At 34.7% G+C, this 22,458-nt stretch overlaps 1 protein-coding gene across 3 annotated transcripts in view; it reads left to right on the top strand.

Moving 5' to 3' along the window:
- The window catches only part of hlk (hulk), a 48,269-nt gene that overhangs the window by 20,077 nt on the left and 5,734 nt on the right, over positions 1-22,458 (top strand). For 2 of the 3 annotated variants that reach the window (XM_065369726.1, XM_065369717.1), the window contains 21 exons: positions 3,857-4,039; positions 4,158-4,289; positions 4,381-4,563; positions 4,665-4,796; positions 4,882-5,064; positions 5,158-5,289; positions 5,452-5,640; positions 5,730-5,870; positions 5,985-6,167; positions 7,681-7,818; positions 7,940-8,122; positions 14,219-14,350; positions 18,974-19,156; positions 19,263-19,403; positions 19,485-19,673; positions 19,753-19,890; positions 20,346-20,471; positions 20,756-20,856; positions 20,985-21,069; positions 21,157-21,288; positions 21,391-21,573. In XM_065369726.1, coding sequence (XP_065225798.1) covers positions 3,857-4,039; positions 4,158-4,289; positions 4,381-4,563; positions 4,665-4,796; positions 4,882-5,064; positions 5,158-5,289; positions 5,452-5,640; positions 5,730-5,870; positions 5,985-6,167; positions 7,681-7,818; positions 7,940-8,122; positions 14,219-14,350; positions 18,974-19,156; positions 19,263-19,403; positions 19,485-19,673; positions 19,753-19,890; positions 20,346-20,471; positions 20,756-20,856; positions 20,985-21,069; positions 21,157-21,288; positions 21,391-21,573 — 3,189 coding nt within the window. The remainder of the gene's footprint in view (positions 1-3,856; positions 4,040-4,157; positions 4,290-4,380; positions 4,564-4,664; positions 4,797-4,881; positions 5,065-5,157; positions 5,290-5,451; positions 5,641-5,729; positions 5,871-5,984; positions 6,168-7,680; positions 7,819-7,939; positions 8,123-14,218; positions 14,351-18,973; positions 19,157-19,262; positions 19,404-19,484; positions 19,674-19,752; positions 19,891-20,345; positions 20,472-20,755; positions 20,857-20,984; positions 21,070-21,156; positions 21,289-21,390; positions 21,574-22,458) is intronic. The other variant, XM_065369735.1, reaches the window with a different exon arrangement.

Raw genomic sequence — 22,458 nt, 5'->3', positions numbered from 1 at the left:
GACCAATTGACCATGTTGACTAATTCCAGAAAGATGAGTTCAAAGGTAAATTTTTGGACAATTTTCCAAATTCTGGACAAAATAACATAATTTAATTTTCAAAGAAGGTGTTATAGTACTTGCGAGGATCTGTTTTTTCGGCAAGATGTCATCTGATGCATTTTCACGATCACTTGACTCAAAAACAATAAAATTCTCACCTTTTTGAAGCGCTCTGCCATTTTCAAATTTCTCTAGGAAATTTTGAATCGCGCTGGAAAGACAAAAATTAAATTTTAGAATACAGTGTTGCCAATTTTTCGGCCATTAATGTAAATTTTTTCAACAAAAAAATTACAGAAAATCAGAGATGAAAAGCTAGCCGAAAGCTTAAAGCCGAAAGCTGAAAGTCGAGCAGATTTTCGCACTTAGCCAAAAGCTAAAAGTTTGCAAGTTTCATTTTTTCCTAGCCAAAAGCTAGCCAAAAGTTTCATTCTTTTGGCTTTTTTCAAAGGCTTTTTTGCAAAATTGAATTCTCTAAATAATTCAGAAAAAACGAAAAAATGAAAAAAATGTCATTCAATTTTATTTTAATGCGATTTAGTGAAATGAAAAAAACAACGAAAATAATTCTAGCAATGAATATTCTCCACTATCATTAATTATGAAATCAATGTACCTAATCTAATTTTTAATTCCCTTTTTTTGTAAATTGATAGCGTGTCAGCTAAAAGTTTAAAGTCAAAAGCTTAAAGCCAAAAGTTTAAAGCTAAAAGCTTAATGAAATATAGCTGAAAACTGTTGAATTGAAAATATAAGGGAAAGCCATTGGAAGCTGAAAGTTTGGCTAAAGCAAGCTTTAAAAGTCGAGATAGCTGAAAGCTAAAGCCAAAAGTTTCAATTTTGAAATTTCAAGCTAAAAGCCAAAAGTTGAAGTTTCATTTTAAGGCTTTTCATCCCTGCAGAAAATAACCGAAAACTGATCAACTGTTTTAGGTATTTTGAAAATGAAATTCGCAGTAACGATCGAAAAATTAGCACCTCTGTGTCCCAAAATATTTTCCCAGCTTCAGAAAATTCAAATCTTCTGAAATTTTTGCATAATTGATAGGAAATAGTTGAGAAGAAAAAATTCTCCGAACACAAATTTACCTAAAAATGTGTGATTTGAAAATGTTTAACCATTCAGTAGAACACTAAAAAAGATCTTGGATTTTAATAGTCCGGCATATGACAATAGGAGTAATTGCACCCCACCGCCGATCCTCCGGGACAACTTTTTTCTTGAAGGGGACATCCTAAAGAACATTTTAAAGCAAAGTTGCCAAAAAAAAGTTGGCCTTACTTACAAAATGGTGGCCATTTTGATTGACAGGTCAGCCGAAATCACAGATTTTGCGTTTTAACATAGGACTTGCACGAACTTTTTCAAACTTTACAAAGGTAGATCGAAAGATCATGCAAAAATTCATCACCTGTCAACATTTCAAGTGCTAAAGTGCGTTTTTCGATTTCTGGTGAATTTTTGAAAATCGAATTTAGGCCAAAAATGAGAGAAAAAATCAAAATCTTACCAAATTGACCAAAAAAGCTGAAATTTGGGATATACCCTATTTTCGACATGCCAAATCGATTGGAAACGGTTTCAATCCGTTTTGAGCAGTTCTGGAGCCTCCAGCAGATTTTTGAAACTCGAAATTCCCACAAAATTTCATCAAATTGGAGTTGTAAAGCTAAAATTTATTCTAAAAACTAATTTCAATACGCTACGAAGTACTGCAGGAGGATTTCAAGTCGTTTTGAAGCCTCCAGCGACTTTTTGAAAATTCCTGAAACCTCCAGCAGATTTTTGAAACTTAAAATTTCATCAAAATGGAGATGGAAAGCTGACATTTACTCTACACTCCAATTTTAACACCCTCTGAAGACGACTTCAGGTGGGTTCAAGTCATTTTAGGGCCTCCAGCGACTTTTTTGAAAATTACTGGAGCCTCCAGTAGATTTTTGAAACTTTAAATTTTTCCAACATTAATTTACCAAATGGAGTTGGCAAGCTGAAATTTACTTCGCAGACTACATGGTGGTTTCAAATAGTTTTGAAGCTTCCAGCTACTTTTAGGGAATTTCAATTTTCCAAAAAAAAATAATACAACCTTTCAAAAAGTTGCTGGAGGCTCCAAAACGACTTGAAATCCACCAACAGTCAACTTCGTAGCGTATTGAAATTAGTTTGCAGAATGAATTTCGACTCTCCATCTTGGTTTGATAAAATTTTGGGGAAATTTCTAGTTTCAAAAATCTACTGGAGGCTCCAGTAATTTTCAAGAAAGTCGTTGGAGGCTCTAAAATGACTTGAACCCACCTGAAGTCGTCTTCAGAGGGTGTTAAAATTGGATTGTAGAGTAAATGTCAGCTTTCCATCTCCATTTTGATGAAATTTTGTGAAAATTTCAAGTTTCAAAAATCTGCTGGAGGTTTCAGGAATTTTCAAAAAGTCGCTGGAGGCTGCAAAACGACTTGAAATCCTCCTGCAGTACTTCGTAGCGTATTGAAATTAGTTTTTAGAATAAATTTTAGCTTTACAACTCCAATTTGATGGAATTTTGTGGGAATTTCGAGTTTCAAAAATCTGCTGGAGGCTCCAGAACTGCTCAAAACGGGTTGAAACCGTTTCCAATCGATTTGGCATGTCGAAAATAGGGTATATCCCAAATTTCAGCTTTTTTGGTCAATTTGGTAAGATTTTGATTTTTTCTCTCATTTTTGGCCTAAATTCGATTTTCAAAAATTCACCAAAAATCGAAAAACGCACTTTAGCACTTGAAATTTTGACAGGTGATGAATTTTTGCATGATCTTTCGATCTACCTTTGTAAAGTTTGAAAAAAGTTCGTGCAAGTCCTATGTTAAAACGCAAAATCTGCGATTTCGGCTGAATTGTCAATCAAAATGGCCGCCATTTTGTAAGTAAGGCCAACTTTTTTTTTGGCAACTTTGCTTTAAAATGTTCCTTAGGATGTCCCCTTCAAGAAAAAAGTTGTCCCGGAGGATCGGCGGGGGGGTGCAATTACTCCTATTGTCATATGCCGGACTATAATGGAAATGGCCTATTTCGACGTCTGGATCTTGCTGTGCAGTATTTTACAACTGAGTCATTTTTCCCAAAACAGAGTGGACTAGAGCGAAAAAATTACGATTTTTTTTAGAAAATATCCCCTCTTTAAGGACTCATATTTCTCTTTTGGAAGTACATACATATGTACCTCGAGAACTATGATTTTTTCTGAGTACTTAATTATCAACTTGAAAAAGTGTCCACCAAATTTGGTTGAAATCATCCAACATATTTTTTCACAATCCACCCTAATCTAACCCTACCTACCTGCCTTCTTTAAAAATTTGACATCCTTGCATTTTTTTTTTTTTTTTTTGAAATTTACGAAAAAATATTGCATGGTCAAAAATAATTTACTTTCGAACTCTCAGTCCTGGAATTTTACGATCTTCTTTTTTCCCCTTTCCAGAGCGATTTGAAATTTCTGGATGGTATTTTTAAAATCTATGCTGGAGGCTCCGGAATAGCTCAAAACTAGTAGTCGTCGATGTGATAAGTTGAATTAAAAGAATTATTCACATTGGCTCACTTTGATTTAAAAAATGTATGCTTCATAAAAGAGTCTAACTCGCCTTTAAAACAGGTTTTTCAAATTTTTTGGCTTTAAAATTCGCCAAAAATTCAAAAATGAACTTTGGTTCCTGAAATTTTGGTCAAGAGGGACATGTTTTTTCAATGTAGCTTGGTTTGGTTCAAATTGGAGTGACTTCAGAGGGTTCCCATGTTTAGGGTGGCCAGTTGATCAAAAAATTGATTTTTTTAGATGACGACAACGACAGAAAGTCTTTACGAGTTCTAAACGAATTGGAGAACATAGACGACGAATGCGACAAACTTGGAGTAACTTTTGTAAAAATTGATAATTCGGACGAAGCTAAAGAATACGGAATTGAAAAATTACCCGCACTTGTGTACTTCGAAAAAGGAATTCCTCTCATGTACAAAGGTAAACACATCTTACAAATAAGTACAATCGACGACGTTGTCACAAAAATCAAACTCGTGCCCTCATTTTTTTCCTACCTACTTACATACTTACCTACTTGTGAAATTCTCTTATACAGGAAATCTGGAAGAAGAAGAAAAAGTTTTGGCTTGGATCGAACATCAACTACAAAGCGACGAAATCGAAGACGTAACCGACGAAATGTTGGATATTTTAATTGAGAGGATGCCTCACGTGGCTGCTTTATTCTGTAAGTAACAAATATGTATGTACATAGATAGGTACTTCTATGCTTGTTATTTCTGCCTTCTCGTGCTTAAATCTAATCATACTTACCACAGATGACAAAAACCAAAAAAAAAGTCAAAAAGTTCTCACCGAGTTGGAAAACATCGACGACGAATGCGATCAGAATGACATAGCTTTTGTGAAAATCGACGATCAAAAAGAAGCTCAAGAATACGGAGTGACGTCATTACCCCAACTGATATTTTTTGAAAAAAGAATTCCGCACGTTTACGAAGGTATCCATCTTTCTCATCATAATGTAAGCGGGCTTTTTAGACGATCGCTCGATTCTGGAATCGGTGGTCTTAATGTGTGTTTGCATCGCGGTGTGTTGTAGGAGATTTACTAAAAGAGGAAGAATTACTCAGTTGGCTTATCCATCAGAAAAGGCACAGTGAAATACCTGAAGTGACCAATAAAATGGTTGATAAGCTTGTCGAGACTGTACCTTACTTGGCTGTGTTATTCTGTAAGTACAAAAAGAATAAATTACGAATGAAAGACCTTCAAGTTAGGTAAGTAATTACCTATTTCTCACATTAAATATTTTGCAGACGATAAAGATGATAAACAAGATATACGAATTTTAAACGAACTGGAAAACATCGACGACGAATTGGACAAAGAAGGTATCGTTATAGTTAGGATAGATAATGACGAAGAAGCCAAAGAATACGGAATCGATCACCTACCCACATTGGTATACTTTGAAAACAGAATACCTGCTTTGTACGAAGGTGGGTACCTACCTATTAAGCAACTACTTATGGGATGGCGCCTCGTTTTTTCACCAAAATCAATTTTTATTTTATTTTCATTTGTCAAACTAGGTGATTTAATCAACGAAGAAGAAGTACTCAGTTGGTTAATGGAGCAAAAATCTACTGCAACGATCGAAGAAGTTACTGACGAAATCTTGAAAGGATTAGTGGAGGAGCACGAATATGTTTTGGTTTATTTCAGTAAGTGTGCCTTACCCCCCCCCCTCACTCAAAATAGTCGTTAAGTTTTAAGTTGATTCGTTCGTTCGATGTGATGAATGGCTTATCCAATTCACTTTTACGAACGATGGAAATTGGAATCAATAAATTGAGATCACCTTACTTTACCCTTCTCACTCATAGGTGGAAGATGCGAAGAAGGCGAAAAATGCGACAAAATTTTAGATGGTTTTGAAAACATCGACGATGAATTGGACGAAAGTGGAATCGTTTTTGTGACCACTGAAGACCAAAATATTGCCAAAGAGTACAGTATCAAAAGTTTTCCAGCTTTAGTATTCTTCCGCAACAAGGAACCTTTGCATTATAGTGGTACGTATAGTCGTATACCTATAGTACCTTCTTGGAATACGTATCTAGAGGTCGAGGTCAATCATATTCTGAATGATGATAATTTTCAGGCGACCTCGAAGACGAAGATGAAGTTTTATCGTGGCTGAACGAAGACAGCACTTTGGAAATTCCAGGCAAAATCGAAGAAGTAAATGGCAAAATGTTGGATAAGATTTTAAACGAGACCGAGCATGTCGTGGTATTTTTCTGTAAGCGAGATAAGATTATTTTCTTTGATTTTCTTCTCATTACAAGTGAAGGAACTTTTTATTAGGTACCTATATGTATTATAATAACCCAACTTTTTTTTTTTCAACGAGCAGATAAAGAAGGCGACAAGAAAAGTCAAAAAATTTTAGCCGAATTGGAAAATATAGACGACGAATGCGAAGAAAAAGGCATAAGTTTTGTCAAAACGTCCGACGATGGTATAGATAAAGAATACGATTTAGCTGAATTACCAGCTGTTGTCTATTATAGAAACCGATTCCGCAAAATTTATAACGGTAAGCATAATGTTGTGCTCTACGATAAGACAATAAGGGGAACCGAAACAGGATGCCAAAATACTCCTCCAGCAAAACTTTCAAAATGCTAAAATTGATTTTTTGATTTTTGATAAATTTTTTAAAATTCAAATTTGGTCCATCTTTCTTGAAAAAATCCAACTTGATACAGTTCAAGTGAAAAGCTAAAACTTGGTTTTTATCCTAGGTAATAAATTCGAAAAGTTCTGGAGCCTCCAGCAGATTTTTGAATTCTTCAGTTTTTAATAAAATGCTATAAATGGGGTAAAAATGAAATGAAGGCATCATCAAAGTTTGCTAAAAATGGCGCACAAAAGTTACCCCCTCCCCCATTTTCAGTAAAAATGAACAGTTTGTTGTAGAATTATTCAAAAGTCACCTTAAGACATGGGTTAAAATTTCACGAGAAATTCGACTCATTTCAAACGAAAATGTTTTTTGAGCATTTTTGAAGAATGTTGAGCCCCAAATTGAGCAATGATTTTTGGAATTTTTGAAAAACGTATCATTTGACTTATCAAAAAAAAAAAAAATTGGGCAACATTTCATCAGAAAATCAGAATATATACCTACTTACTTTAAAATTTTAAGAAACATTCAAAATACTTCTAAGAAAATGTTTTCCAAATATTTTTTAAAGAATTTTAGATCCGAAATTGAGTTTTGAATTTCAGAATTTTTTAAGATTTTGGCAGAAAATCAGAATTTTTTATCAAAATTTTTTTCGAGCAGTTTTGAAGAATTTAGAGACTGAAATTGGTGACAATTTTCGAGGTTTTGAGAAAGGTTCCGCTGATGACTTAATATTAAAATGCGTTACGATTTCAGTCAAAAAAAAAAAGTTTTCAACAAAACTTTTTAACAATTCTAAAAAATGTTGAGCCCAAAAATAGTCAAGATTATCAAAATTCTTGAAATAGTTCATTGAAACTGTTCAAAAAAATGTACCTAAGGGGAAGTTTTTATTTTCTGCTGAAATTTTAACTCATGGCTTCCTTAATTTTGGGCACGTGGAAACAAAAATTTGAATTTCTTGCAAAATTTTGATGGAAATTTTGTATTTTTTGCCAAAATTTTAACCCATAATGATAGACCCCGACATAACACATCCCGAAATTTATCTATTATTCAAATTTGAGCTAAAAATTCCTCAGAAATGTTCAAAAATCATTTCAGTCAGAATATTCGAATTTTTTGTGAATTGTTAACCTATTTTGATAGGTCAAGACACTTCTTACAAAATATCAAGATTTATGACACAATTGGGCTCAAAATCCTCAAAAAAAAAACATTTTCTTGCATATGTTTGAATTTATTTTAAAATTTCAACTTATTTTGATAAGTCGCAAGGTGATTTTTGATTTGAATAATACAACAGTAAAATTGGAGTCTGATTCTTAGTTTTTAATAACTTGAACATATAAACTAATTATACCTATAAAAACAACAACAACAACAACAACTTTACATCGAGTATTTTCCCCACAAACAGGTGATCTAATGCACGAGGAAGCTATATTAGCCTGGGTGCTGGATTTGTACGTATCGACGCCTGATGTCATTGAAAGTGTGGACAGAAAAACGTTACAAGTTTTGATCAATGATGTGGAGCACTTGGCTGTGTTTTTCTGTAAGTCTAATTTGATCCTTCTAAACGCAAGATTCATTTATACATATGAACGCTCATATTTGTGACTTATGAATATTCGATATTTCGATTTCGCTTCGCTTCACTCGTGCTGCTGTTTCAGATAGCGATAAATGCGATACTTGCGAATCGATATTGAACGATTTAGAAACCATCGACGACGACACAGATAAACACGGTATTCAGTTTGTAAAATCCAAAGATTCTAAACTCGCTTCTGAATTGGGCATATTCAGCTTTCCAGCTCTAGTGTATTATGAAACCGGTGTTCCCATCATGTACGATGGTAAGTTCATCATTGCATACTACAATAAACACCTCTAACGCCTACATACTTAAAAATTATTTATGGATATTATTCTGTTTCGTATTTGTAAGCGTTGACGTAACATCGAAATTGTCTCAAAAAAGAACGAATGACTTGACCCGTTATTACATTGAGCTCAAAATTAAAAAAATAAAAATAAGCAGCATTTTGATATCAATTCTAATGTCACGTTACCCAAAAATTCAATTAGGGATATATGCTACAATGATGACACTAACATCAATTGTTTAACTTACTTCTTGTACTTAAGAACGGATGGTAGGTAGTAGTACGCTCAGCCATTCGTTCAATTTTGATTCAACTTCATAGATGCAACCAACTCGACGCTATAAATGGCCTCTCGTATTGGTATACCTACCTGCCTACCTACTTGAAGTAGAGTAGGTAGGTATTGTACTACATATTTGTATGGGTATCTCTACGCGCTTCGACTTCAAAATATGAATACTACGTATTGTAAGTAGGCAATTGGCATATGATATTGTTTGGCTTACCTTAAAAATTTCAAAATTAGTTGGTAGATACCTACTTTATTTTTATTTCGTCCTACTTATCGCTTGAAAATTTGTCAAGAATTATCCTAGATATGCAGATTAAATAGGTAAAGAATAAGGATCAGGAGATTATAAACACTGAAAAATGTCTCTCACACGTGAATTAATTGAACGTGAGAAAAATGCCTATTTTGTGTAATCGACTCATAGCTATGTGTATGTTACATAATAATGTAGATGAAAATGGTATTCGCAGTCCTTTATTTTTTTAAGACACAAAATTATGTATTCGTGTTCGTAGTTACATATATTGTAATTTAGATCAATTTTCAAGATGCTTGACAATGGTTCAAGGCTGGGAAAATTTACGAGCGTCCTTAAGTAGCTCAAAAAAATGTTCGAGCACCACAGCTTGGGATTTCCAAAAAATATGAAGGGTATTCTTTATTCTGAGTAATATTTGCAGCATCAAATTTCTTTTGATTAACTTAATAAGTAGGTACATTTCTTTTGAACAAATTGAAAGTGCAAGTATCTTTCAGTAGTAAAAAGGTAAAATGAAATTGATGGATTGACATACTGTCCCATGTAGGGTGGTCCTTAACTACATGGCAAAAAAAATGTGCGATTTTTTCCGCTCCCACCCCCTAAAGTGGTGACCTTGGGTGAGAAAATAATTCCCTATTTTTTATTTTTTCCATTTTCGAAAAATTCAGGCTGCGGTGGGCCCCTCAATTTTCAAAAATTTGAAAAAAACCCAATTCAAAGAAAAATTTTTGAAATTTCAAAATTTCGAGTTCTATTATCTCTAGAAGGTCCTTCTTGAGTAAAAAAGCCTCTCATGGTGATTTTAACCCACCCCCATGAAATCCAAGCTGACCCCCCAGAATAGCTGAAATTCGTATATTATGTGAGATGTCCTAAAATTGGTTGTTTTTGGTTTTTCCTCCTTCCAACCCCACAAAGTGGTGTCCTTTGGTGAGAAAATAATTCCCTATTTTTTATTTTTTCCATTTTCAAAAAATTCGGGTTGCGGTGGGCCCCTCAATTTTCAAAAATTTGAAAAAAAACAATTCAAAGAAAAATTTTTAAAAGTTCAAAATTTTGAGTTCCATCGTCTCTAAAAGGTTCCTTTTGAGCAAAATAGACTCTCATGACGATTTTAACCCCCTCCCATGAAAACCATGCTGACCCCACCAGAAAAGCTAAAATACAAATTTTCAGCTATCTGGTGGGGTCAGCTTGGTTTTCATGGGAGGGGGTTAAAATCGCCATGAGAGGCTTTTTTACTCAAAAAGGACCTTCTAGAGATGATGGAACTCGAAATTTTGAAATTTCGAAAATTTTTCTTTGAATTGGGTTTTTTTCAAATTTTTGAAAATTGAGGGGCCCACCGCAGCCCGAATTTTTCGAAAATGGAAAAAATAAAAAATAGGGAATTATTTTCTCACCCGAGGTCACCACTTTAGGGGGTGGGAGCCGAAAAAATCCCAACTTCAAAAATAAGGACCACCCTAGTCCCATGTGATTGATATTTAAGTAGGTATCATTTGGTTTTGATCTCATGTCTCACTCTCATCTCCTACCAAAGTAAAAAAATTTAACAAGTGCTGAGCATGCGCATAACAAAATGATATTCGAGCATCTTTTTGGGCTACTTAGAAACCGTCGTGAACATTCCTAAAAAGGAATATAGATTTTGTACCCAGTCTTGAACGAATCAGTATACCTATTCGATAATACTTACCTATAGTAATTTGATGCTGCCAGCTGCCAGCATACTGTACGGATATTTTGTGGTCCATCATTACTTACCTATTATAAATGTCACAATTTCACGATACAAAACTTATTGGACTATTGTATGAATATTGCAATTTTTTAGGAAATCTTAAAAAAGAAGATAAAGTGTTGGAATGGCTAATTAATCAAAAAAGTAAGCAAAACAAAAGTGTACTTAGTACTTACTCGTACGAGTATTAATATTATAGCTCATTAGAGCGAGAGAACAAAGTCTTACAAATTCAATTTTCTCCTTGTGCTAAATTTTAGATAAAAAATCAACTAATAAAAAAGATATAAGTGGAAGTAAAAACATTCAAAAACAATTACAACCGCAACCATCGTCAGGTAAAAATACGATAGAATTTCAAAGCGTATAACCATAAAATGTACATACCTAATGTATTGTGTACACCCAGTAGCCACATACTTAATTGGAGCTTTTTTACTTATCGTTAATGTTTAACGCGGATTTATTTACCAAGTACTCGTATGATAATGTGGCAACTAATTTTTCGACTATGAGCTGAATGCTAATGTGTATTATGATAGATCTAATCGTAAGAATAAGATGGCTAAAGCAGTATGGAATACGATTAATGGAATAATACGATGTATCTTACTTATTATAAGGATAAATTCCATTTCAAATCAGAAATCAGTCATGTTTTGAGTCAAGATGCCCTGATTTTGCTCACTTTTTCTTGTAGGCAATTTCTCACGACAAAGAAGGAAAACTATCCACCTTTGTTTCTCTGTAGGAGCAGGTGAAGGGGGGGCTTTCAGGAGATGAAATTTTTCATAATGATATCAAAATATTTGGTGTTTAATAATTGTTGCATATTGGAGGAGATCTGATCAGGGGGTTTTAAAGGTGATTAAGGGTAGATTTAATAATATTTTACAAAATTTCAAAAGTCGATGTTGAGCTTTTTTTTGAAAGCTCAGTTTTCAAATTTTGGAGCTACGAGTATAATTTAAAAATTTGAAGAAAAAAATCCAAAAAGCATACATTTTCATGATACTTATTTACAACTCTGAAGTTTTCTTTGAAGGATTTACGAAATCATGGGGAAAGGGGGTCGAAGAGCACCAAAATTTTGGTCATCCAAAATGTAAAAAAGTGCTGAATGCAAATATCAGCTAATTTTTTTGATTTGACTCGCTCTAACGTCCCAATTGAGCAAAATCGAAGGACCTCAGCAACCAAGACGTGATTGATCTGATACGGAATAACCAAAAACTAAAATCATAGGCTATAACTTACAGCATTGTAACATGATCTTTTCCACTCACGTCACCTCCTAGCTTCACGTCACCTTCCGCATTATTTACAGCATGCCGGATTAAGCATTTTTTGCCAGCAAACGTTTATGGTCGATGAAATGTGTTTTTTCTTCATCTTCCTTTTTTTTTCTTTTTTGATAAAAACTAATTTTGCAGGATTTTTTGCAATTTTTTTCATTTTCCGTTTCCGTGTTTTTTTGTTTTTTGTTTTTTGCATGACGATCATAATACCTACTACCGGTAGCCTTCCTCAACAACTCGATCAATTATTAATTTTCTAACAAGAAAGCTTCCCGTACGTTTACCAACGCAGCGATTTTTGCTTTTTTTTTCGCGAAAACCCCCGTTTTTTTCGCGTTTCGTTTTTATTTTTTAACCGAGCTCGACTAAAACAAAATGGAAGATGTGTTTGATTACTGTGTGATATTTTTTGAATTTTGCCGCAGGCGATAGCTGTTTCTACATTGGTTTGAGTGGAAAAGAACATGCCTCTCCTTCGTTTGAGCCTTACCAATGTTGTCGCTCTAGCGAAAAGAAATACACTAATAATAATAACAACGAACAAAACGGAAGATACACGAATTCGAAAAGGGATAAAATGGCGATCGGCGCGGACAGCAAAAGCAAAAATAAGCCGGAAAATGATTACGCCAAAGCTAGTAAATCGGCCTTTGTAGAAAAACAAGATAAACCGACAAAAGCGAAAAAAGGAGGCGTACTCGGTAATGGAAATGAAAAATATATTTGGTGGTGGTAACTCGATGCTCAATTTATCAATATTTATTTACATTTAAATTTAATCGCTAAAAAAAATTCCAAACGTTTTTTTTCTTTTTTTAAAGATGTCAAAATGAAATAAACTGGGTGTCTATAAAATCATGTTTTCGATAGGTACTTTGATACTTTGATCCACTTAGGTAGATACGTACAAAAACATCGAATTACAAAAAATAAAATGCATGCAAGATTCTCCGAATAGGTGATCTGCAGTCCAATGGGCACAAGTGTTCGCAGTTGCACAAGGAGGGAGAGGAGGGGGGACATGAAAACCATCATTTTTTAAAAATAGTTTGAGCTCCAAATTGAGCTGCAAAAATGTAGATTTTTATTAGAGCACTTTTTTTCCAATTGGACTGTAAACTATATGAGGAGGTCTAATAAAGGGATTTTTTTTGTACCTATCTATCGAAGTCTTACACCTTTACCTACACATTTCAGAATGACTACTTGATTCGGACGTATTCGGCGAAAAAATTCTTGAAACATTACGTAAAAAGGTGGCTAAATCATTCGTCGGACTAATTCAAAGATGTAAGTAAAATTACCACGAACCTTTCTCCTCCTGTACTCCTTAGTCATTGATTAGATCTTAAATCAAACGAACGATTTAGCCAATAATTTTGATTACGCGTTTCAGGAAATTTTTTTCGTCGGCAGTGTACCTGAATCGATTAGTCTATCGAACTCCACCAAACAAATTTGTACAGAGACATCCGAGTTCTAACTGCCATTTCCAGCCTCCCAAATTATTCAGGTAGACATAAATACGTAATCGATTAATTTATTAAATTATCGCTCGACTGTACAAATGTGTATTACGATAAGCTATTTTCATAAGGTATTTATTATACTCTTGTAGATAATCCATTGTTTATTTTTGTTGTTTCATTTTTCTCATTGTTACTGTAAATTATTAAGTCTCAATTATCTTACATTACTTTTTTAATTCATTTTTGTTTTTTTTGTTTTTTTTTTTGTTTTTTTTCCTTCTTAAAAATCATACTAATCAATTCAAGCATATATCAACGTACATTACTCATTAATAATGATAGAAGCAATAGTGATGTCTATAATATTGCCTTGATAAATCTAGTCATTTCTCACATATCGTGTTCGCATCTAATATTATACCTACTTAATTAAGGAACGTTTTAATGTAGGTACATTATAATATGAAATGCAGAGAAAGCAACGTCGAGTTGCCACCTGAGAAATATTAGTATAACTAGATAGGTACAATAGAGTAGAAATGTTCATCTTTTGTAAGTATTATGACTAGGTGTAGGTAGTACGTATAAACATAGAATAGATAAGATAGTCTAATTACTCGATTAATACAACACTAGCAAGTATGAACATTATGACAACCTGCGGTATGGTTGACTTTTCAAATTTGTGATAATATTTTGTGTAAAAATTGTTACCTATACCTACCTATCGTCTATAAATATACTTATAAATACGTGTACGATAATAAACGAGGCAAATTTTTAATTTCTCATTTATTTTTGAACCGACGTGACGCCAATGCAATAATATGTCTGCCTATTGCCTATTGCCTATACCTAGCATTAGAATGCCCAATACCCAATATACGAATGCGTAAGAGTACACCTACACAAATAGTAGTACGAGTAGCTTTTAGAGTTAGTACTACCTATCTAAATCTAAACACGATTGATTCGATGTTAACCGATATCTAACCTGTTAGGAAATTTATTGGACGAAAGCGAAGTGCTGGACTGGATGATGAGGCAAAAAACTGACGAAAGCATCGAAGATATCGACCGAGATGGCCTCTTCGAATATATCGATACAAAAGAATTTTTGGCTGTGGTTTGGTGTAAGTAACATCCGCATACTACTAAAGATACATACATCTCCTCACTACATATATACAGTGTACCTATGGAAGGTCGTTACACCTAATTAAATAATTAAGAACACTATTACAACAAACAAAAAATGTAAAAATTGGATGGTTTGCGAGAAAAGATAACTTTTAACATGGGAGAGTTGAGAGTTTGGAGTTCTCATCGTGTAAACATACGTACATTAGGTGACCAAATTCAGAAAAGACATTTATCTTGAGTTGAAATTTGCCTATCCATAAAAATTTTTAGCCCTCAAAGTGCCTCATATCATTCCTGAAACTGGGGAAATATTTTAAAACGCAGTGGTTCCAATTTTTTGGTCATCATTTAGAATTTTAAAAAATTGAGAAAAATACCCAAAAACTTGAGCATACCTACAATTTTTTTGATTTTTTTGAAGTTGATAATTACCAAAAGTTTGCCATCACTGCCATTCATAATATTTTCGCAGTTTCATAAATTATGATTTTCAATATTTTGGCATAATTGATGCGATTTGTCAATTTCAAAAATTTTCCACGAGTAACCCTTGTAAGGGAAATATTTCAACTGGCACAAAAACTTTTGAACCGGACAGAAAGGAATCGAAAGAAGACATTGAAATGTATGACTAGCCAAAATTTCCAGAGCTGAAATTTATTTTTTGATTTTTTGCGAAGTTTTAAAATTTGAAATTTGGGCCAAAATTAGAAAAAATCCAAATTTTAGCAAATTGACCTAGAAAGCTGAAATTTGGTTTATATCCTATTTTTAACCTCCTGAGTTGATTGTTGACGGTTTCGAACCGTTCTGAAACCTCTAGCGGATTTTCGGTTTCTCCAGTTAAAAAAAAAAAAAAACTGTAAAAATAGGGCGATAATTGAATTCTGTATCTTTAAAATCAGATTTACCATTTTTGTGACCCTTTTAATCGATTTAGGCACGTAATATCAAAATATTTGATGCTGGTTCAAATCCAAAATTTTCGCATACCGCGTAGGTACTTTCTTTCTTTCTTTTCAGCCCTTTTTCTCAATCCACTGCTGGATGAAGGCCTTCCTAACTTCTTTCCATGAGCTCCGATCTTGGGCTGTACTTCACCATTCTCCATCACATGTCTGTATCTCATCTTCCCATCTCCGTTTTGGTCTCCCCAGTGCCCACTTTCTATCTGGTCTCCACCCATTGCTGATCCCCACTTCTGGCATTATGACCAGACCAGCGCCACTTACACCGCTTCACTGTCTCCATAATGTCTGTCATTCCTGTGGTCTCCCAAATTTTCTCCACTGTCCATTTGTCCCTCAGCGTTATCCCCAGCATTGATTGCTCCATTCACCTCTGCATCTTGATAATTCTATCTTCCAGCTTCTTTGCCAGTGTCCAAGTCTCACTAGCATATGAGGCCACTGGGATGATGCATTGATTGGCTACCCACCTTCTCAGAAATATCGGTATCGGCTTCTCTCTGATTAATCCTCGCAGCCTCGGGTATGTTGCCCATGATGCCTTTATTCTCCTGGATATTTCTCTGTTGAAATCGTTATTCATTGTCATATCTTAGCCCAGGTACATAAATCTGTCAACCATCTCAATTTCATCACCCTCCATCTGGGCACGTTTTTTTGTCAGTTACAAACCCATTGCACGTAGTTTTGGTTTTCCCTTTATTGATTTTCAGTCCTACTTTTAGATATGCATCCCTCACCTTGTCCAGCATTCCCTGAAGTTCATCAATATCTTGTGCTATCAGTACATCATCAGCATACAGTAAATGGGTCAATTTTTCTCCAGAGATCTCCAGTCCTCCCTCTCCCTGTAACATATCTCTGATGCTGTTATAGAGTGTGGCTGTGAACAATTAGGTGAAAGGGCATCTCCCTGTCTTATTCCCTTTTTGAGCCTTATTTTTGCTGTTTCTTCATTGACTATAATAGAAGCTATGGCATTTCTGTAAATATACTTGATCACATGTAGGTAAACAGTAGTGGTCTGCACGGGCCTGTCCGAAAGCCCACGGGCCAAGCCCGATAAAAGTCGGGTTGGGTTGGGTCGGATCGGGCCAGGCCGGGCTTGTTGGGCTTTCTTGGGTTCTGGTTTCAGTATGTAACTGGTACTCAACGCAAGTGCTGTGAGTACTTGAAAATAAAGAAGTGTAGCACCATGTTCACGTCACAACAATGCCTATTGTTGGGAAAACCATATCGTCGCATCACGCCAACGTTGCAACAAAATTTATCGGAAGTGTTGAAAAATTATCGTCAGGTCGGGCTCGGGCCTGTCGGGCTTGTTTCAGGCTTTTGGGTTGGGTGGGGTAAGCCCTCGGGCTTGCCCGACCCGCGCAGACCACTAGTAAGCAGGACCAATCCCAATATTTTCAAGAGCTGTCATCATAGACACCATTTTCAAAGAGTCAAATGCTTTTTCAAAATCAATGAATGCTTAACATAGGGGCATTCTAAATTTGTTGGATATTTCAATGAGCTGGTGCATAACGTAAATATGGTTAATTATGCTTCTTCCCTTATGGAATCCTGCTTGTTCATCTGGTTAGGCTTTGTCAAGCTTTTCTGTCAGCCTTGTGCTAAGTAAATTATCCTTGTGAATACAGTAAAAGCTTGTTATAACGTTTTTCAAGGGACTGAAAAAAGAGCATTATAAGCCGAAACCTGCTATAAGCAATACATCTCATTTTAATGCTGATGGGTGTTATATCCCAAACTCTCGTTTCAAAACAAAAAAAGTGTAATAAAAGGAAGTTCAAACTTCAATTTTATTTGGATTTTGAACAACGAGCTGTACATACTTATTATGTTCTTATTTAAAACTAAAAAAATCTGAAAAGGAATTATTAAAGTTTTGATGTCAAAAAATCTTACTTTTTTTGGCCAAAATAGAACATAATTCCAACTGTTGAGGGTTACAAAAAAAATTTTTTGACAAAATTTTGCCAAAAAAGTTTCTAAACTTTTTTTCTAAATCAAAACTGCAAAAACTTGAAAAAAAAACTCTTGTTGCGGCCAAAATTTTCAGAAAATTTTGCTTTTTTGTTGCAAAAAAGTGGTTTTTTGTTGTCAAAATTCTTTAAAAAATGTGATTTTTCCTGAATTTTAGAGCATCAAAACACAATTTATAATCACTCATGAGCGTTATATGGCGATTAATTTTACATTGGTTAAAATGGGGTTGTCTAGGGACCAGAGGAAATCAGCGTTATAAAGAAATCAGTGTTATAACCAGAAGCGTTATAAGGAGCTTTTACTGTAGTTTGTACATATTGGAAAGTAGGCTTATTGGACAATAGTTTTTTATACCAGCTTTGTCTCCTTTTTTATGAATCAAAACCACTTCAGTATCATTCCATACATCTGAGATTTTTCCTTCTTCTACTAGGCACTGGTTAAATAGTACTGCCAGGTATTCGTTTATTTCATCTCCACCCAGTTTATTGAGAAAAAATTTGGTAAATTGTGAAAAAATGCAATGCGTACAGTTTGACAAAATCATTTTACAGCGTTTTTTTTTCTCGAACAACTGTTTAATTTGAAAATCTACTGGAGGTTCTGAAGAGTTTGAAACCGTCACCAATCCACTCAGTAGGTCAAAAATGGGGTACCTACGAAACAAATTTCAGCTTTTTTTGTTTGCGTGTTTGTAAACAATAATGTTTTTCAAGAATACCTAATTGTTGAAGAAAATTTTGGATTTGAATCAGAAAAAAAATATGTTGATAAAGATGGTGAATCCAATTTATAGTCCGGTGCTAAATTTCATTTCCACCCTATTTGCAGCGGTTTTTTTTTGAAAACTGGAGAAAACGAAAATCTTCGGAAGACTCCAAAACGGGTTGAAACCGTCACCAATCGACTCGGGAGGTCAAAAATAGGGTGTATCTCAGATTTCAGCTTTCTAGGTCAATTTGCTAAAATTTTGATTTTTTTAAAATTTTGGCCCAAATTTGAATTTTTAAAAATTTACCAAAAATTGAAAAATGAATTTCAGCACCTGAAATTTTGGCTGAAGGTATATTTTGGGTCCTCTTCCAATCCCTTTGTGTCCGGTTCAAAAAATGTTGTACCTACTTCCCTTGCAAGGGCCATTGGTGGAAAATCTCCTAAATAGAAGATTAAGATGAAAATTGCATTTTACTAGAATATTGAAGGAGCTTGTTACAAAATTTAAACGAAATTTGAGGATTTGACTTTACTTTTGGTTCAAGTTTATACTCACAATCAGATCATGTAATAGGCCAGAGTCATAAAAATGGTACGGCGAGTTAGTTATGCAAATCTATTAACTCTGAGATGATAAGATATATTTGATGTGAAATAATTATAACGGCGAACTGGGTATGCAAATCTATTAACATCTATGTTGTGAAACCATTCCCCCCAAAATCACGGCAAACTGGGTACTTATGCACATTCATTGGCTAAAAATTTCAATAAATGGCCCATGTCATCCTTTCGAGAATTCTTATAAGCAATAAAAATACCTAGTAAAGGTACTCTACGACCGCCAACTCTGACCAAATGTTGATTCCAACTTGTCGATTGGTACTCGTACAAGACATACTGTATTAGTGCATACATGTGGCAAAAATTATTACGCAGATACAGAAGACGATGCGGCCATGGCTCGAGTCATCCGCCATATCGAATTAATCGACGACGAGGCTTTAGAATATGGGATCAAAATAGTGAAATGTACCGATAAGTTGATGGCGAAAAAATTTGGGTTTCGTAACTTGCCCGGAATTACGTATTTTCGGAAAGGCAAATTCATCAATTACGACGGTAAGTCAACATTTCCATAATTACCTAGTTTACACCAACAACACGAGACCATGAAGCTGTACCAGGCTCAGAACTGGACTAAAGGTAGTTACGATCACGTTCGTAGGAGACATCGAAGACGATGAGGAATTATTAGACTGGTTAACGGATCCTTCAAATATGGAAATGACCGATCACATCGAAAAAGTCAATAGAAAAATGTTTGAGAAAATTAGGCAAACTTCCGATTACGTGGCGGTTTTCTTTTGTAAGTTAATAACTTCTTAATAGTCTAAGCTTTGAGTTGTAGGAAATTGTGCCTACATACTGCTTATTTCATTTGACGCAGATAGTGACGACTGCAAACAATGCAATAGAGTATTAGCCGAATTGGAACACATCGACGATGAAGCCGACGACTTTGGAATAGATTTTGTGAAAATAAACGATAAACAATTTTCCAAAGAAATGGGTGTTTTTGCTCTTCCAGCAGTTGTTTTTTTCAAACTGGGTTCGAAAGAACCTGTAATTTACGCTGGTAAGTAAAAAAAAATGTAAATAGATACCTAATATCGATGATACGAAGAACCCAACTATCTATATAATTTCTTTCACAGGAGACTTGTACGATGAAGAGGAAATATTAAACTGGTTAATGACGCAAAAGGATCCTTCAGGAGATGTAATCGAAGAACTGGAGGGGGAGAAATTACTACACGCCATTCATACTTCGGAATCATTGGCAGTCTTTTTCTGTTAGTACAATGGTACAAATAGGTACCTATCAAAATATGTACTTACGTTAGTAGCAATTAGCATTTAATTACTTTATAGAGAAAAACACAAGCGTAGAACTGAAATTCTAGATTAGACCATTCATGGGGGGAGGGGGAATTAGACCAGAATAACATAAAAGTTTGAAATCTGCTTTATACGTACTGTATTTTCAACGGTTCAAGTTGATTAATTAGCGATGGATTCAAGCTGAATTTTCTGGATTGCTAAAAAGTCTGCCAAATTCAATTTCTAAAGCACTTTTTGCTTGTGAGACTGTTGAAATTTCAAGGTTGGAAACTATCCAAATGACAGAATTTTGGATTAGAATTTCTACTTAATTATTACCTATATGCATCGATTTTCAATTTAAGGAGACACTGGTAACACAGATCAATACTTACATTAAATTACACGTACCTTTACTATTGATTAGGGAATGGTACCAAATGTGAAGAATGTATGTCGAAAAAAGGCCAAAAAAAGCAGAAAAAAATTCGAGAACGCCGAGAAGAAAGCGTCGCAGAAAATGCTGACAACGCTATTGATAATGAGATTGCTGGTACTTGGAGTAATATGGGTGTTTTGCTGTCACCTAAATCACCCTTTGATCTCTTGATTACCTTGGTGTATTCAACCCATACCTTTTGGCTTTACTTTTGCTCTATTGCATGGCCTATATAATCACCCTGTGGCCTGTTCCCCTTAAAATTAGTCAATATCAGAGTTTGATTTACTTCGCATGTGATTTTGTATGACTTTTTTCCTTACCTAGACCTACCTACATGTAACCCATCACTCAAACAGGCAGAGCAAATTTTAAAATTAATCGTTCACTATTTACAGATCAAATGAACGAATGTGATCAATGTAGTCAAATTTTAGAAGAGTTGGAGAACATTGATGACGACTGCGACCGTCACGGAATCACTTTCGTTAAAACACAAGTACGAACTGCAGCTGAATAATTTACATTCAAGTTGTACCCAATTACGAATTTGTCCAAAACTCATATGTTCTTAATTGTTTGATTTTTACCTGCCTACATTTACACGAATGTTCATTTTGTTTCAAGGATTTTTCATTGGCAGAAAATTTCGGAGTATCAGAGCTACCTTCGTTGGTGTATTTTGAAAATCAAATCCCGAACATGTTTGAAGGTGAGAAGAAAATAAAAATGTATTGTACGGGTACGAGTACAGGTGTAAGTTACATACTTCTACAATAATATCGAGTTGATTTTGCAGGCGATTTAACGGAAGAAGAAGAGGTACTTCAGTGGTTGATCACACAGAGGACGGAAGATCGAATAGAACTGATCACCAGAGCAATGCTAGAAGCGATGGTTGAGGACACGCAATACTTGGCTGTGTATTTCTGTAAGACAGTGACTTCATTTATCATACCTAATCAATGTTTTCAGCTGCTTATGGTACCTATTCTAAAATGTTGAAAAACTAAATCGATAACTATTTATTTAGATAAGGAAACGTGCCACATTTGCGATCAAATTCTGGAAGGATTAGAAAGTATCGATGACGAATGTGACGTATTTGGAATCCATCTCGTCAAAATTCAAGATCCTCAGTTAGCCAAACGTTACTCCATCAAAACCTTTCCCGCTTTAGTCTATTTTCGAAATGGCAATCCTCTTTTATTTGAAGGTAAGCATTTGACCTGTAGCATAGGTTTTTTTAATTTAACAAGGTTTATTACATTCTTAAGGACACCTTGAATGAGTAATACACTGTATATGTTTATTTAGGGCAAGCCAATTACCTGGCATGTGCAGAGAGCTTCTTTGCTTTGAGCTTGTTTTGTGCGTTTTCAACTTGAGAAATTATTCTATCATTTTTTTAAAAAGTTCTCAAATATTGGCTGCTATTCTAATAGATCCACTTACCTATTCATTAGATTTCTTAGTGTTATTCTTTGGAAGGTTTCTTTCAACAGTTATGGCTAGTTCAGCTGGTTTTTCAGTAGTTTTTTGGTCCTGGCTTTGAGTGGTCCTGTACTTGACATGGTTTAGTTGGCTGTACCTATGCTCACCATCAAGTTAGCACACCTGGCTGGGTCTCCCTTCTTCTTCCTCCTATATTGCTTTGTTTCATGGTCTGCTCCACACTTGACAATCTAGGTTTTCTAGCATAGAAGGTTATATGTTTTGGTAGGTATGTCCAACTTGCTAACCGCCTGTACAACAATGGTCGATGTTGACATTTACCTACATCAACTATGTTTTTTTTTTCATCATGCCCCTACCTACAACAATGAACGTGCTAATTCTGATGTAAATGTCAATTCCTACTAAATAACTAATTGATCATTTTTTCATCATTATGATGGAATGTGAAAAAACACGGTTGATGTAAAAATGTTGATGTGGACCATTGTTGATTGTTCAACTTCTAATTTGTACAGACTTTCCTTCTCCACCTCTTGGAAGTGTCTCTCCATAAATGCTACATTCAGCTCAAGCAATGGCTACCATTGAGAAAATTTCTAGTTATAATATGTGACCCGCTCTGACAGAATCGACTGTTTCAACA

This window comes from Planococcus citri, chromosome 1 (assembly GCF_950023065.1).
Source record: "Planococcus citri chromosome 1, ihPlaCitr1.1, whole genome shotgun sequence".
Lineage (NCBI taxonomy): Eukaryota > Metazoa > Arthropoda > Insecta > Hemiptera > Pseudococcidae > Planococcus > Planococcus citri.
This window is presented reverse-complemented; position numbering and strand designations above follow the sequence as displayed.